Source organism: Theropithecus gelada, chromosome 8 (assembly GCF_003255815.1).
Source record: "Theropithecus gelada isolate Dixy chromosome 8, Tgel_1.0, whole genome shotgun sequence".
Classification (NCBI taxonomy): domain Eukaryota; kingdom Metazoa; phylum Chordata; class Mammalia; order Primates; family Cercopithecidae; genus Theropithecus; species Theropithecus gelada.
In genome coordinates, this window is record NC_037676.1 from 110362060 (window position 1) to 110378067 (window position 16008).

The 16008-nt window shown below is 34.9% G+C and overlaps 1 protein-coding gene across 2 annotated transcripts in view; it reads right to left on the reverse strand.

Annotated features, from left to right (window-relative positions):
- Positions 1–2529: 2529 nt before the first annotated feature.
- EIF3E (eukaryotic translation initiation factor 3 subunit E) overlaps positions 2530–16008 on the reverse strand; it is a 45168-nt gene continuing 31689 nt past the window's right edge. For both annotated transcript variants that reach the window (XM_025395297.1, XM_025395298.1), the window contains exons 10-13: positions 15432–15541; positions 4215–4317; positions 3800–3934; positions 2530–2714 (exon numbers count right to left, since the gene is read on the reverse strand). In XM_025395297.1, coding sequence (XP_025251082.1) covers positions 2676–2714; positions 3800–3934; positions 4215–4317; positions 15432–15541 — 387 coding nt within the window. In that variant the 3' untranslated portion in view covers positions 2530–2675. The remainder of the gene's footprint in view (positions 2715–3799; positions 3935–4214; positions 4318–15431; positions 15542–16008) is intronic.

Below are 16008 nucleotides of genomic sequence, written 5' to 3' on the forward strand. Positions count from 1 at the left end.
AAGGAAAAAAAAAGAGCACAAGAAAATGAGTACTTATTTGGTGCTCAATACTTTACTGGAATAGCCTGTTATCAAAACTTAAGGTTAAGCCCCAAATCAAGTAACTTTTATTATGCAAACTTCAAAAATGGGTTTTCAAGATGAGCAAGTATTGGTAATGTACAAAAATGGCCATTAGTTGTATATAGTTTTTTTCTAATTGATAATAGTAATCCATAGTGGCATCATCTTTCAAGTTGATGGCAACATGTGAAAAGAAAACAAGTGGTAGAAGTGAGCATTAATTATTCATATAATAATCTTGAGGGAGCAGAGTATAAATAGAAAAAAGAAAAATCAAAGAGATGTTCTTCAGAGCTATGTTCCAATAGGTTTTGCGTGTAAGGGGCCACTAGTATCCAATGATTATACCCGTAGAAAAAGAGTACCCTTTGCTCTTATTGGAAGATAATGGTGCTGAGACAGCTAGAGTTTGGTGGATCAAGACCTGTTCACACAACCTACTAAATATGTATCCTTTAACTCTTTGCAATTTCTAATTACAAAGCAACAACGAATGATGTAAGGAAGGTTAGTGTGACATAACTGGAGAGTCTTTTCCTTACTTTAACTGGCACTAGGTATTACCTTAAGCCAAGAGTCCCCAACCATTTTGGCACCAGGCAACGGTTTCATGGAAGACAATTTTTCCACAGATCGGGGGTAGGCCACATTAGTATCTCATAAGGAATGCGCAACCTAGATCCCTCTCATGCTCTCAGTTCACACTAGGGTTCATGCTCCTGAGAATCGAATGCTGCCACAGACTGGTAGCAGTCCACAGCCCAGGGGCTGGGGACTCCAGCTTTAGGCAGCCATCTGAGTATGCTTCCTCATCAATAACATATAAATAATACCACCTAAATTTTAGTATTTCCAGGCTTAAGCAAGGCATTCAGATGTTAAGATTCCTTTCCTTCTCCTTAGGTTAGTTTATTTAGAGAAACAGAGGACATGAAAATGCCTGACACATGGTAAACACTTACTACTGGCTTCCTATGACACACGGTAAATACTTACTATTGGCTTCCTATTTTTCCTACCTGGGGCTTTTACTAGTCCACGGGCATATTTAATAATTGTTTTTAGCTGCTGAGCTATGTAAGCATCCAGAAATCTTTGTTAGCTATTAATGTGGCTTGGTTGAGCTACAGTCTTAAACAGTGATTAATGATGTCTCCATGTAGGAACTTTTGGCCCTTTGGTTACTGGTGAAGGAGGAAACATGGAAGTCTTGTTTCCTTCCTTCTCAACTGAGAACATTTTTCTCAATTCTACATAGCCTGAGTAATATATGCCATTTCATATAGTTCTGTATAACAACTATGGATCTATTTGATAAAGAACTTTTAATTCATGGAATTAGCTGCTACATATATAAAGGGTCTATCTTGTTACTGTTCTACCTTGTTACTGATGCAACACTTTGGTATTTTCTCCATGATCCTTGACCATTTTGTACTACCAAGAATTCTTTATATTTCTATATGTATTTTTTCCTGCCCTATACTTGGCATCTTCACAATACTGGTTACAGATGAATAAAAAAAATAGCACTTGGCTTATCCTAACCAATAATCTTCCTAGTTTCAGCACCCTTAGACTAAAGCTTAGAAGTACCAATACCCCAAGCCAAGGGTTGGAAACCACAGCAGGTGAAACAAATCTGGCCCTTGGCCTGTTTTTGTAAATAGTTTTACTGGAACACAGCCATAAGCATTCATTTACATACAAAGGCTGCTTTTGTGCTACATGACAGAGCTGAATAGCTAAAACAGAGAACATATGGTCTGCAAAGCCTAAGATTTAATATCTGGCCTTTCACAAAAAAAGTTTGTAGACCCCCATGCTAAGTTCAGTATTGGGAGGTCTCCATGCTCTTTGAATGGCTCTCAAGAGCATTGTGATGAATGAAAAAAAGCTTATCTCAAAGGTTGTGTATTATGTAATTCCATTTATATAACATTCTCATAATGACAAAATACAATGATGAGGAACAGATTAGTGGTTCCTAGGGTTAGAGCTGGTTGGGAGTAGGTATGGCTTACAAAAACGTTGCATGAGGGAGATGATGATGATAGTTCTCTATCTTGGTTGCAGTGATGGTTACACAAATCTACACATGATAAAATGATAGGGAGCTATTCACGCACATACTGTACCAATGTCAACATCCTGGTTTTGATACTGTACCACAGTAACATAAAGTGAAAAAATTGACGGAAATAGGGTTCAGCCTACATGGACTTCTCTACAAATCTACACATGATAAAATGATAGGGAGCTATTCACGCACATACTGTACCAATGTCAACATCCTGGTTTTGATACTGTACCACAGTAACATAAAGTGAAAAAATTGATGGAAATAGGGTTCAGCCTACATGGACTTCTCTGTACTAATTTTGCAACTTCCTCCGAATGTAATTATTCCAAAAAAGAAAGTTAAAAAAACACAAACTTGCACATGCAAGAAAATTGACAGCAAGATAAAATGAATCAGTCAATTTTATTCCAATTCTTCAAAATGTATACTCAATATGTTGTTTCCAAAATGTAAGTCACCCTTTATATAATAGTTTTATTATTTCATCTTTCTTTTCTTTTTTTTTTTTTCAGCTTTTCTTTATGGTTCTTCAGTAGAAGCCAGAATCTTGAGTTGCCCAATTAGGAGCCTAAAATATGCAAAAAGAAATCAACAGAGTGAAAAGAAAATACTTTCGGAAAAAAACTAACATACAAGAAAGTGACACAGCATTTACTTTAGCACTACTCTTGCCAAACCATTCTAAGATCTTAACTCCTGCAATTACTAGATGTCAGATGTCCCACTTAGGACAAAACAAACATTAAAATTATTATCTGGTATAGTATATGGCCAATTAAAATGTATAGCAATAACGGTATCATTAATACTGGAACAGTAAACAACACAAATTAATCCTGAAGCATACAGAAAAAAACATCATATGAAAGTTATTTTCTAGGCTCAGTTATTCTAAACTTGGTTAAAATATGCAATTCAAATTCTAATGCATCCTTCCCTTTTGAACTAAAGGACTATTCCACGGACACAAATTTGTTCCTAAAACTTCAATCAAATAGGGTTTCTGCATATCCCACAACTGTTTCCTAATGACTTCCTACCCTCCAGTTACACATAATCATAATGTGTAAACAACATAGTTTAGGATTCCAAAATTATAAGGCCATTCAAGTTTCTTCAATTGCTAACATGCAGAATTAATCTCCCAAAATGGGAGATTAATTTTTGATGTGAATATCAGATGAAAGATAATGACATTTGTATAAGATCAGCACTAATACATATAATAAGATCAACATTTTTACAGAACTATTTCTTTAGATTTAGAAGGAATACACATTTCGAACACTTGAAAGAGGGCTACACATGTAAGTTATCATCTGCCAGTATCAAAATGATGTGTTGAAAACCCTGAGGAAATGAGTTAATGAAGTCACACAGGAAGAGTCAAAGCAAAAGAAAAATAGTTATAATAAACTAGGAACACAATTTCTTTTTGAAGAGTCAAAGCAAAAGAAAAATACTTATAATAAACTAGGAACACAATAATGCATCTAAGAAAAAATTCATTTGTTTAGTAATTTCTTAAAATGTTCCTATCTTTAAAGAGAAAAACAAAATCAGCTACAACTCATATCAATACACTTCCAAACTTCATGTAACAATTACACGGTTGCTAAATCCCAGACAGAATAGAAAATGTGTGGTTCTTACCTCTGACCTGCTATTCTGATTAAGTTTCTTCTCAATATTCATGGCCAACATCTGGCTTCTAAAAGAAAGGCTTTTGGTCTTTTCAATCACTTGCTGATAGGGTGAGACTGCATTGTTACCCATAACCACATGACCCTAAAAGGAAACACAGGGAAATTGATCCTATAATGTAAATGACAGAGTTTCTCAGGTGAGTAATAAGCATGACATAACCTTTGCACATATTTTAATGCACTATATAGAGATGACAATATTTACCAAGAAAAAAAATAGGAGGCTTTTGTTGCCTTCAAAGAAATGTTTTACATTAAAACAAAATAAATTATTAAAGGAGGTAATAAAATGTCCTAGTTAAGAATTCCCAAAAGTATAATCAAGAACTGATAGTATGTAGTATGGCTAACATAATACTCACTAATTTAGAATCAATCTTGGCATCCAGTCTTGCATTTCTAATCAAATTTACAATCCACCTTTCAGCTTCTTCTGGAGTCATGTTCAATTTATCTGCCAACATGCTAATGAAAAAGTAAAAACAGCAATGTCAATTAACTGGGCCTAAAAACTTAATTTTATGTACACAGTGTTGATTCATACTCTGCACAGAGACTTTTTGGTATTTCTGGATCACCTTTCTCTTATATACCATGACCCCTACTGTCTGATTTCTTCATGTGTTTGTGCCTATTGACTTGTACTACGCACGACCTATTCCATTCACCAACTGGACTGTAAAATCCTTGAGGGTAGGGTAACATTCTGCATTTATGGAAATCCTTCAGCTTCTAGAACAGTACTTTATATTTAAAAGCTGCTCAACAAGTAATGATCTAAGCGAGAAAAAGGTTTTATGATGTTCCCTCTATATCAGGGTATATTAAAAGTCAGCCCTCCATATCCACAGGTCCCACATCCTCAGATTCAGCAAACCATGGATAGAAAATATTTGGGAAAAAACAAACAATAAAAAAGAATACAAAAATAATACAAATGAAAAACCAACACAGTATAACACCTATTTACATAGCATTTACATTTTTAACAGTAACCCAGAGATGACTGAAAGTATATGGGATAATACATGTAGGTTATATGAAAATATCACCCCATTTCATTTAAGACACTTGAGAATCTGAATTTTGGCATCCAGGAAGGTCCTAAAACCAGTCTCCCAAGGATACCAAGGGACAACTATATAATGGTTATACAAAGGAAACCTTTGTATAAAGCTTTCTTTGTATAAAGAAGACATATGAAAAAGACACTTGCACAGATATATTTATAGCAGCACAATTCACAATTCACTTAGGAACCAACCTAAGTGCCCGTCAACTAATGAGTGGATAAAGTAAATCTGGTATATATAAACCATGGAATACTACTCAGCCACTAAAAGGAAGAAAATAATGTCTTTTGCAGCAACTTGGATGAAACTGGAGGCCATTATTCTAAGTGAAATAATGCAGGAGTGGAAAACCAAAAATCTTATGTTCTCATTTATAAGTGGGAGCTAAGCTATGAGCTAAAATCTCAGAATTCACCACTATATTATTCATCCATGCAACAAAAAAAAAACCACATGTACCCCAAAAGCTATTGAAATAAAATTTTTAAAAAAGTAAACCTACTATAAGGAGCATCAGTAATAAGTATAATCTCAGGAAAAACATAAATAAAACTGAGGGGCATTGTGTATGTTTGTGCTATAAACTGTGGGGGCACTCTCTGGAGCTATATACTATATATAGTGTGTGTGTGTATATGTCTATATATATAGACACTGAATTTCAGATAAAAGAGATGGAGGGAGTGCACCAGACCATGAAGATCTTGATCTAAAATACTATTTGATATCAATCAATCTGCATTTTGTATTTTTCCAATTTTATGATCAGGTTGAAGAGGGCCATTGCAGTGCTTAATTTATCAGAATTAAAAACACACCAGTCTTAGTAAGTAGGTTAAGTCAGTTCAGCTGATGGAAGAGTACCTACATATGCATGTAAAATATTTAAGAGTATGTAGTATACATGCATGTATATACGTGTGTTTATACACTGTCTTTTATCCTCATGGAAGCTATCAGATCTCAGCTAAAATAAGACCCTCATAAGCCTTCTAAGACACCTCTCCCAACTGTGATACATCAGTTGGGTGCTTTCATAGCACCTATTTTTGCTACAGTTGTTTTACCGAATATCTGTCTCCAAGGTAGACTGTGTACATGTAACCAAAGTGCAAGCACCGTATCCTCCTCGTTCATTGCCGTTATGTCTACCAATTAGCAGCACAATGCCTCATACACAGGACACAATAAATATCTACTGTCTGATTGATTCCCATTCTAGTCACTACCCTAGTTCAGGCTCCATTACTATTTCTTAGTTTTCTAACTACTTTACCTCTTGAGTCTCTTCCATCTATCTTACATAGCTGGCAGGTTAGTTCTACAACCCAACTACAGTAGTTCCCACTTATCTGTAGTTCCACTTTCTGTGTTTTCTGTTATCAGCAGTCAATTCCAGTCTGAAAATATTAAATAGAAAACTCCAGAAATAAGCAATTGATAAGCTTTAAATTGTACACTGTTCGGGCTACCATGATGATATCCTGTATTGTCCTAATGCCTCACCCAGGACTTGAATCATCCCTTTATCCTGCATATCAACACTGTATACGCTACCCGCCCATCAGTTACATAGTAGCTATCCCAGCTATCAGATCAAGCACCCTGATATCACAGTGCTTATGTTCAAGGAACCATTATTTTACCTAGTAATGGCCCCAAAGTACAAGAGTAGTGATGCTAGCATATTGTTACAAATTCATTATTATTGTTGTTAATCTTTTACTGTGCTCAACTTATAAATTAAACTTTATCATAGTTACATGTGCACAGGGAAAAACCTAGTATGTATTGGGTTTGGTACTACCTGCAGTTTCAAGCATCCTCTGGGGGTCTTGGAACATATCCCCTTGGATAAAGGGAGACTACTATACCCAGTTTATTTCCATATTCCTTTCAACACTTTTAACTTTCCAAGTTCCCATTATTCTCCTTCATAAATATAACATTCCAGCCAAACCAAACCAATCCTTTTCCTTCACTGACATTCACTCAACAAAATATAAACCGTGTTAGATGCTGTTGGCAAAACATCCTCTGTTGCCAGCCTTTACAGAGTTTAAGTCAAGGGGGTCTTGACTTGAACATCGCTTGATCTTGGGAGGCAGAGGTTACAGAGAGCTGAGATGGCATCACTGCACTCCAGCATGGGCAACAAAGTGAGACCTCCGTGTCAAAAAAAAAAAAAAAAAGAAAAAGAAAGAAAAAAGAAAAAGTGGAAGGAGCTATGTATGTGAAATCCAAAAAGGTCTACCAGTTCTAATCTGGAGATTTGGGGAACAGCTTACCTAAGGAAATGCTATTTAATCTTAGATTTTTAAGACCATAGAACGAAAATTTCACTGTAGGCTGGATGTGGTGGCTCATACCTATAATCCCAACACTTTGGGAGGCTGAGGCCAGAAGTTTGAGATCAGTCTGAAAAACGAAGCGAGATTCTGTGCACACGTGTACACACACACACACATAGTGGGACACACACACACATGCATAGTGGGACACACACACACACACACAGGCACGGTAGCCTGCACCTATAGTCCCAGATACTTGAGAGGCTAAGGTCTGAGTAACATTTGAGCCCAGTAGTTTGAGACTGCAGTAAGCTACGATTACACCACTGTACTTCAGCTTTGGTGACAGAACAAGATTCTGTGCTTCTATAAAATAAAATTCCATCTTATGTAATAACTAACTAGAATTCTCTATCCCTCTCTCTTTCTTTACATCCATATTCTAAGTCTCATTCCAACATAGCTGGTGTTAATTTTGCATCAGGCATCAAGATCCATAAATGCCTGCATGCTCTAAGCCATATCTTACTTTGTGGATCTTTGTTTGCACTGTGCTTGTTGATCTTTTATTTGTTGATCTTTACTTTTCGAAGTGAATCAAGTCAAAGAAAAACCTAAAATAAGGCCCAAGGAATACTAGTAAATTATTGATGGCATCTCAGTTTATCTAAGCTACCGATGACCACTGTGACTGAATTAAAGAATGTGGAAATAATCTAGTTTGTTTTAAGTAACGTGAAAATGCACACAGTAAAAGAAACCAAATGATTAATAAGACTGTAATCCCAGCACTTTGGGAGGCCAAGGAAGGAGGACTGCTTGAGCCCAGGAATTTGAGACCAGCTTGGGCAACATAGCAAGACCCTGTCTCTACAAAAAGCAAAGAAAAAAAAAAAAAAGAAAAAAAGGACTAATAGAAATCATCAAGGTCTACAATTCTTTTCCAATCTAGCAATTTTATGCAGAATAGTACAGATTTTAAAATAAAAGTGTAATATCCTATCAAAGCTCAGAAGATAAAAAGCTGTCCCTGGTGGTCTAGTGGCTATGGAGAAATAAAACCATTTTTAAAAAGACAAAAAGTTGGCTTAACCTATCCCAGAATATGCTACCTCATGTTATTGAAAATAATTCAATTTGTCAATAAACTAAAAGACAAAAAATCCATCAAAATGCAGAATTTCTGAGAAAAATACCTAGTCCAATCCAGATTTTAAACACTCACATTTCTAGATTATTTAGATTACACTAAAAATCTCAATCTTGTCTGCAGGCAGCTTAAGGTAGATATTTAAATATGTTCTGTAAATCCCTTATAAATATCTTTAACCTAACTAGCTCTGCTGTTTCACCGACACACACACAAAACACAATATTGAATATGTTAAATAAGATATGCACAGAATTCTTAAGTGCTATTTCAAAAGACAAAGCAAAAAAAAAATCTTTCATTCTCAGTTCAATTTAATTAAACATGTTCATGCTTCTAGCACAAAATGAAGTATCTTGTTTCCAGGAAGTAAAAAAATACCAGAGATCCCACTTAAGGACACAAGATATATAAGTCTTAATTTAGGGAACCGATTAGGGTTGTATCAACTCTAGATTTTCTGTCAGGTTTTCAGTGCCTAATCATTTAAATGGTCTTCCTTTTCTGAACCCTCCCACAGTCACCATTTTCCGCCACCCTCTCATCTTAACAAAGACTTGGAAAAGTAAGGACCTGGAGGTCCTATATTTCACCTGTCTTATTAATTACCTCTTTGAATAACCTGGCTTTCCAAATTTTATCTGATAGGCATAATTTATTTCAAAATACTGTTGATTTAACCATTCGAATATAGAAACCTCTGGTCTAGTTTTCACTGAAGTCTGTTGGCCAACTAGTCAGCATATCCAAAGAAAAGTACTCCAAGTCTTCTCTAATTAGTTTAAGACAACTAATTAAAGAATCAGTGTTAAGTGTAAACTATGTTTAACTGTATGATTGGGAGGAAATAGGACAAAGAAAACAGGAGAAAACTGAGAAATGCTAAATCCTTACGTGAAAACTGAAAATCCTCACTGAACTTTCCAATATCTCTTTATAATCTTATAAATAACTGAACCTTATTGATAATGCAGAAATGCAATGATAATAGCCTTTGAAACTATCTCCATACATTTACATTCTAAATGTAAATTATTATGTGGTTATAAGAACTTTAAGAAAAATATTAAGACCTAAAATATAACTTAATAAAATAAGCAAAGTAGAATAACTTCAAAACTTAAAGTAACCCCCAATGGGAAATTATATTAATGTATGCTCCAACATGTTTATCATACATATTCAAAATATTACTTCCATACTTTGTTTTTATCTACAATTGAAAACTGGTCCAAGAATTATTTTACAACAGCTTTTAAATTTCAGACACATACCGTAGCTGATAAAACAATTCAGCTATACTAAATTAAACCCCAACACAGTAATCTTTTTTGACAGATGTTGCATACTTTATGGTAAACAGATTTGTAGCTTATCCTACAGATCATAAGGTTGTATAGAAACATATAAAACATTTTTAATATACATTTTTATAAAGCTATCACATGTGCTTACAGGCATTTAGTCAGGAAGTCTATTAACGAGAATGTTCCAAATTACAAATGGAAAGAGTTATTTAATAAACAATTATGGGTTTTATAATACTATTTTCAGCATTTGAAATGTGTCCTTTGGTGGAAGAAAAAGAAGATATCCTTTCCCCTCCCTCAAAAGACAGAACATCAAATAACTTTAAACTAATTAGAGGCAAAAACAAGCCAGCATAAACTAGTGAATGGAATAATTTGCCATAGTTAGTATTCAGTGGAAAAAAGTCTAGTTTGGGCCTTAAAGATATTCCATGTAGAGAGTTATCAGGATTCACTGACCCTATCTAATTTTCTTCCCATTGTTCTCCAATGCAGAGTGACTAGAGAGACTGATATGGACATATTTTTAATAATGTGTAATTTCACGTATGAAATTTTGAAATTTCCCAAAATTACAAATATTTTCAATAATTCGTAATTTTATATTTGTCCACTTATTTAATATCTGCTTCTTCCTCTGGTTTTAAGCTCTTTGAAAGAGTACTCACTACTTTCTACTACCCTGTGTTTGGCCAAGAGGCACTCATTAACATCTGTAATGTTTTCTTTGGAGAGTTGTACTACTAGGTAGGTCGCTATTAATTAATTATACCTTAATCATGATACATAGCATATTTGCTGTTTAGGAAGCTGAACACTAACGTTTAGAAAAGTTTTGCTTATTCTCGAAGTAATAAAAATACAGGAATGGAGAACAAATGAGTAGTTGCCAGAAATTAAGGAGAGGGGGGCAGGGAAGGGGGTACCACTATAAAAGAGCGGCTTGAAGGATCCTTGTGATAGAAATATTCTATATTTTGAATGTATCAACATCAACATCTTGGCTGCTATATTTTACTGTGGTTTTGCAAGATGTTACTAATGGGAGAAACTGAGTAAAGGACACAGGGGGTCTTTTTATCATTTCGTACAACTGATACATAATCATCTCGAAATAAACAGTTTAATCTTTTTTTTTTAAGCCAGATCTTGCATCAAAGTCACTTAGAGGACCTTTTTCAAAACACAGTCTCTGGGGTCTGCCTCCAGAAAATGATTTTAATGGTTAGGCTCAGTCATCTAGTATTTCTGTTTATTACTTTTTACAGTTTCCCATTTGATTCTAATATGCTGTCGGTACTATCAAATCACTCATTTACAGCAATGATTCCCCAAGGCTGACTGCAAAATAATCACCTGAGAAGCTTTAATCCCAGATTCTCAATGCCTACATCACAGAGATTTCGATTCAGAAGGTCTGGGATAAAAGCAGGAAATCTATTATTTTTAAGCTTAAATTCTTGTTGTTTTACTTCTCCAGATGATTTCAATGTACAACTAGGTTTAAAACCTCTAGATTAAAAGTATTTTTTTTCCTGTATATTGTTTAAAGGTAGTTTTTAGCTCTGTTGGTCATTATCATGGATTACAAATCCTTGAAGTCCAAATTAAAGTGTTTGCTGTATTTATAAAATCCCAACATAAATACTTATTATTTCCAGCCACTGTCTTTCTTCTCTTTTTTTTTTTTTAATTATACTTTAAGTTCTAAGGTACATGTGTACAACGTGCAGGTCTGTTACATATGTATACATGTGCCATGTTGGTGTGCTGCACCTGTTAACTTGTCGTTTACATTAGGTGTATCTCCTAATGCTATCCCTCTCTCCTCCCCCAACCTCACGACAGGCCCCAGTGTGTGATGTTCCCCACCCTCTGTCCAGGTGTTCTCATTGTTCAATTCCCACCTGTGAGTGAGAACATGTGGTGTTTGGTTTTCTGTCCTTGTGACAGTTTGCTCAGAACGATGGTTTCTACATTAATCCACGTCCCTACAAAGGACATGAAATCATCCTTTTTTTACGGCTGCATAGTATTCCACGGTGTGTATGTGCCACATTTTCTTAATCCAGTCTATCATTGATGGACATTTGGGTTGATTCCAAGTCTTTGCTATTGTAAACAGTGCCACAATAAGCATACGTGTGCATGTGTCTTTTTAGCAGCACGATTTATAATCCTTGGGGATATGCCCAGTAATGGGATGGCTGGGTCAAATGGTATTTCTGGTATCACCACACTGTCTTCCATAATGGTTGAACTAGTTTACAGTTCCACCAACAGTGTAAAAGTGTTCCTATTTCTCCACATCCTCTCTAGCACCTGTTGTTTCCTGACTTTTTAATGATCACCATTCTAACTGGTATGACATGATATCTCATTGTGGTTCTGATTTGCATTTCTCTGATGGCCAGTGATGATGAGCATTTTTTCATGTGTCTGTTGGCTGCATAAATGTCTTCTTTTGAGAAGTGTCTGTTCATATCCTTTTCCCACTTTTTGATGGGGTTGTTTGATTTTTTCTTGTAAATCTGTTTAAGTTCTTTGCAGATTCTGGATATTAGCCCTTCATCAGATGGGTAGATTGTACAAATTTTCTCCCATTCTGTAGGCTGCCTGTTCACTCTGACGGTATTTTCTTTTATCCAGCCACTGTCTTTCTAACCCATTAAAGCATCCTTAAAAACACGAAGAAGCTTATCTTCTTAATTCATTATACAATAAAGGTATTGAATTATTGATTTTTTCACTCCATTACTTTAGTAGGCTGTAATCACATGCCTAAAAAATTGGTGACCTAATGCAGTGGTTTTGGATTCTGGCTGTGCTTCGGAATAACCACCCTCAAGATACAGCACAGCAGCCCTGCTGCAAATCATAGCACAGCCTACTCAATAAATCTGATTCAAAGGTTTAGGGTGGCTACAAGGAGTTTATAAAACAAACTCTACAAAGATTCTGAAACACAGAGTTAAACTGACTTAGGGTTTTCAACTTTATCCTCTGGCTCAACTGATACACTAAATGACAAATTAATCTAAACCTGACATTTCTAAAAATGTAAGTTGTTCACAATATAAAAGAATTTACAGTGAGGTACAGTACAATGAATGTCAGACACCTTTAGTGTAGGCTCTATCAAGACCTAGTTTAATGTCCTTGAGCCTTAAATTTCCTGGCTACAAAACAATGCAGTTGTTCTGAGTCAGTGTTTTGTAAAATTGTGTTCCAAAGAGGTGTCTTAGTAGTCAGGAGAGAAGCTGAACAGAGCTGTAAGATAGGCAAGGTGAATGGGTTCTGCTTTAATCTGCTTATATACATATATAAATATATGTATTCCAGAGCGACACTCCATCTCAAAAATAAAATAAAATAAATAAATACATAAATACATATATTCATATATATGATACTGCATTTGAAAATAAGTCCCACTGTCACACACATAGAGATTTGAAAGCCATTCTTCAAGATCTTGAAATGTGAGCCATCTTTGAAGTATACCATACTGAACACATACAAACACATTTTCAGATATAAAACATTTCCATCACCACAGAAAATTCTACTGAAAAGTCCTTCACCTGAAAAGTAACTGTTGTGGATTATAAGATCCCTAAGATTGCTTTCAGATTGAAAATTCTACCATAGTATTTGAAAAACCACTGGGTGCAAGTGGCTCACGCCTGTAATCCCAGCACTCTGGGAGGCCAAGGCAGGCAGATCACTTGAGGCCAGGAGTTCAACACAAGCCTGGCCAACATGGTGAAACCCCATCTCTACTAAAAGTACAAAAATTAGCTGGGCATGGTGGCACATGCCTGTAATCTCAGCTACTTGGGAGGCTGAGGCACGAGAATCTCTTGAACCCAGGAGGCAGATGTTGCAGTGAGCAGAAATCGTACCACTGTACTCAACAGTGCAGGACTGTCTCTCCAAAAAAAAAAAAAGAAAAGAAAAACACACATTATTGATCCATGTGCTCTTAATCATCTTAGTAAAACATTGAAAAAAAAAAACCTGAAGAACCGAAGTGAAAGAAAACGCTACTACTAGAAAAAAAAATATTTTTGGACTCTGGAAAGCCACTAGGATTTTAGTTTGAAAATGCTTTGTAGATTTTTGTCTAGCATAAAACTACAGAGATTAAGAAAATAATAAAAATCTACATGAAGAAAAGTTTGAAAAATTCTTAGGTAATGTCACATAAAGGTATATAGAAACATGCCCACTCTATTAACTTCTTTGAGCTGCACATCTCTCTTCAGTAAGGAGGACACATACTTAATCTATGTTCCTGTTAAAATATAACAAACCAAATCCCAAGAAAGAAAATAATGAATCTATGGTTGCAGAGTTAAAGGAAAAGAGCTAGAACAAATCTTATTGATAGTACCTTGGAAGCAAACATCAAAGCAGACAAGCATTATCACTGACAAAAATGCCAAGTTCACTAATACAAAGAACAGAAGAAATTTACTTAACAAATACTTATATTGTATACTCACACTATACTGTACAAAGCATATTAGGTGCTACAAAGTTAGTATGCTAGGTGCTAAAGATGCAAAAAAAAGGGTCAGCTTTCAAAAGGCCCACAACAGGGGTAGTAGTTACATCAGTCCTGGACCAAAAAACACCCAAATGACCATATTCTAACGAGAAATGGAGAAAATTCTATAAAGGAAACCAAAATACTAACATCCCTCTTTCACAAGCCCTACTTACAAACCTTAAAAACAAAGAACAATGCAAGAATTCGGTTACTACTGTCTACCGGAGCCCCACATATGATATACCTACCTCTTTATTTCACAACCAATTACATTATTAGGAATTTTCATGTAATTTGTAAGAGAATCAGGTTTAAAAAATCCTGTCTGCAAGCTATAGTAAACTGCTAATAAAACTGTGAAGGCAAGGATTCAATTCCCATAGGAAAAAATCCCATGACTGTACTATACTTCTAACTCTGGACAACCATTTCAATGGACAGCCCACTAAAATTAAGCAAAACAAGTATGGCTAAGCAAAAACAAATGGCATTAAAGAAAAAGAATTTGTTTTATGGACAATTCCTCAGAAGCAAACACTAAAGTAGTAGGTTTTTAAACATTTATGTTTGACTTCCTCTGTGCCCAAAGGGTACTAGTCATTTTTCAAACTCTCATGTGTACAATTTATTTCTAATAGGTTATGTACATTTCACAATTTTTACCCAAAAATTTTCTCACAAAAGAGGAAATTACAACTAAAATTCACCATAATTTTTCCATCTTTCAACATTTTAAGATGTCATAGGAGTTTACTATAGGAGAAGTCAAATATGCAATTAAATCATACAAACTAAACAGAAAGGATTACCAAATGTAGTGGTCTTTCAACAGAATTTCCAATTCAGTGAGTATCTCCTTCTTTGTACTGCTGCTGAAAACCATTTTAGAAATGTTTACTTCACTTTTCTCCTTATGTAAAGGTACAACAGTATTTACTCTTCAATAAGGTAACTGACAATCATATATTGTCTTCAACTTAGTATTTTGAAAAATTACGCCACTCAAGCTAAAACTATTTGAGCCTGTAGTAAAAGTTAGGCTTTTAAGTAATTTCATCAAATTGTTTCATTGTTCTTCCGGAAGCAAAGGGAAATAAAAATCCAATTAACTGGAATTCTATTAAGTGTAAATTCACAATAAATGGAAATTTTCAGGAATTTTAAAGTAGAAAATCCAAATCAAATCAGTGTTCTTACTTAATGCTGATACACTGGTGAATGCGACAGAAAGTCTCAAATATGAAGAGACGGGCATTTTCAATGAAATCCTCAAGACAAGCCACCAAGAAGAAGTCATTCACAAGCACCTATATGTACAAATACAACAAAAATTAATGATGAAATGTGAATCAAATACTTTGTCTGCTTTATTTTTCCATTCTAATATCATGAGTTTTATACCACAGCACTTTCTAGAATACTGTGTTCATATCTTTAATGATTTAAATAAGTAGTAAAAGACTACTACAAGATAAACACCTAAAAACTGAAATGTTTCTGATAACTTTAAGTAATAAAGTAGCCTTCAGACAACAGTTTGGTACTATCCATTATTCTACATAAATGCTCTGCAGATAATATATCTCTTCCAACTATTTAAAATAGTTATAAATGGACTAAAGCCCTGAGTATTTCTGTAATATTAAGTAGACTTAGAAATTAGAAAGGAAAAGAATGCAAAAGGTGGCTACTATTCCACAGATGGCGTAATTAAAAATATTTTAATTTCAAAAACAGCAACCAAGTGCCCTCTAGGTCTCTTAACAGGAAAACC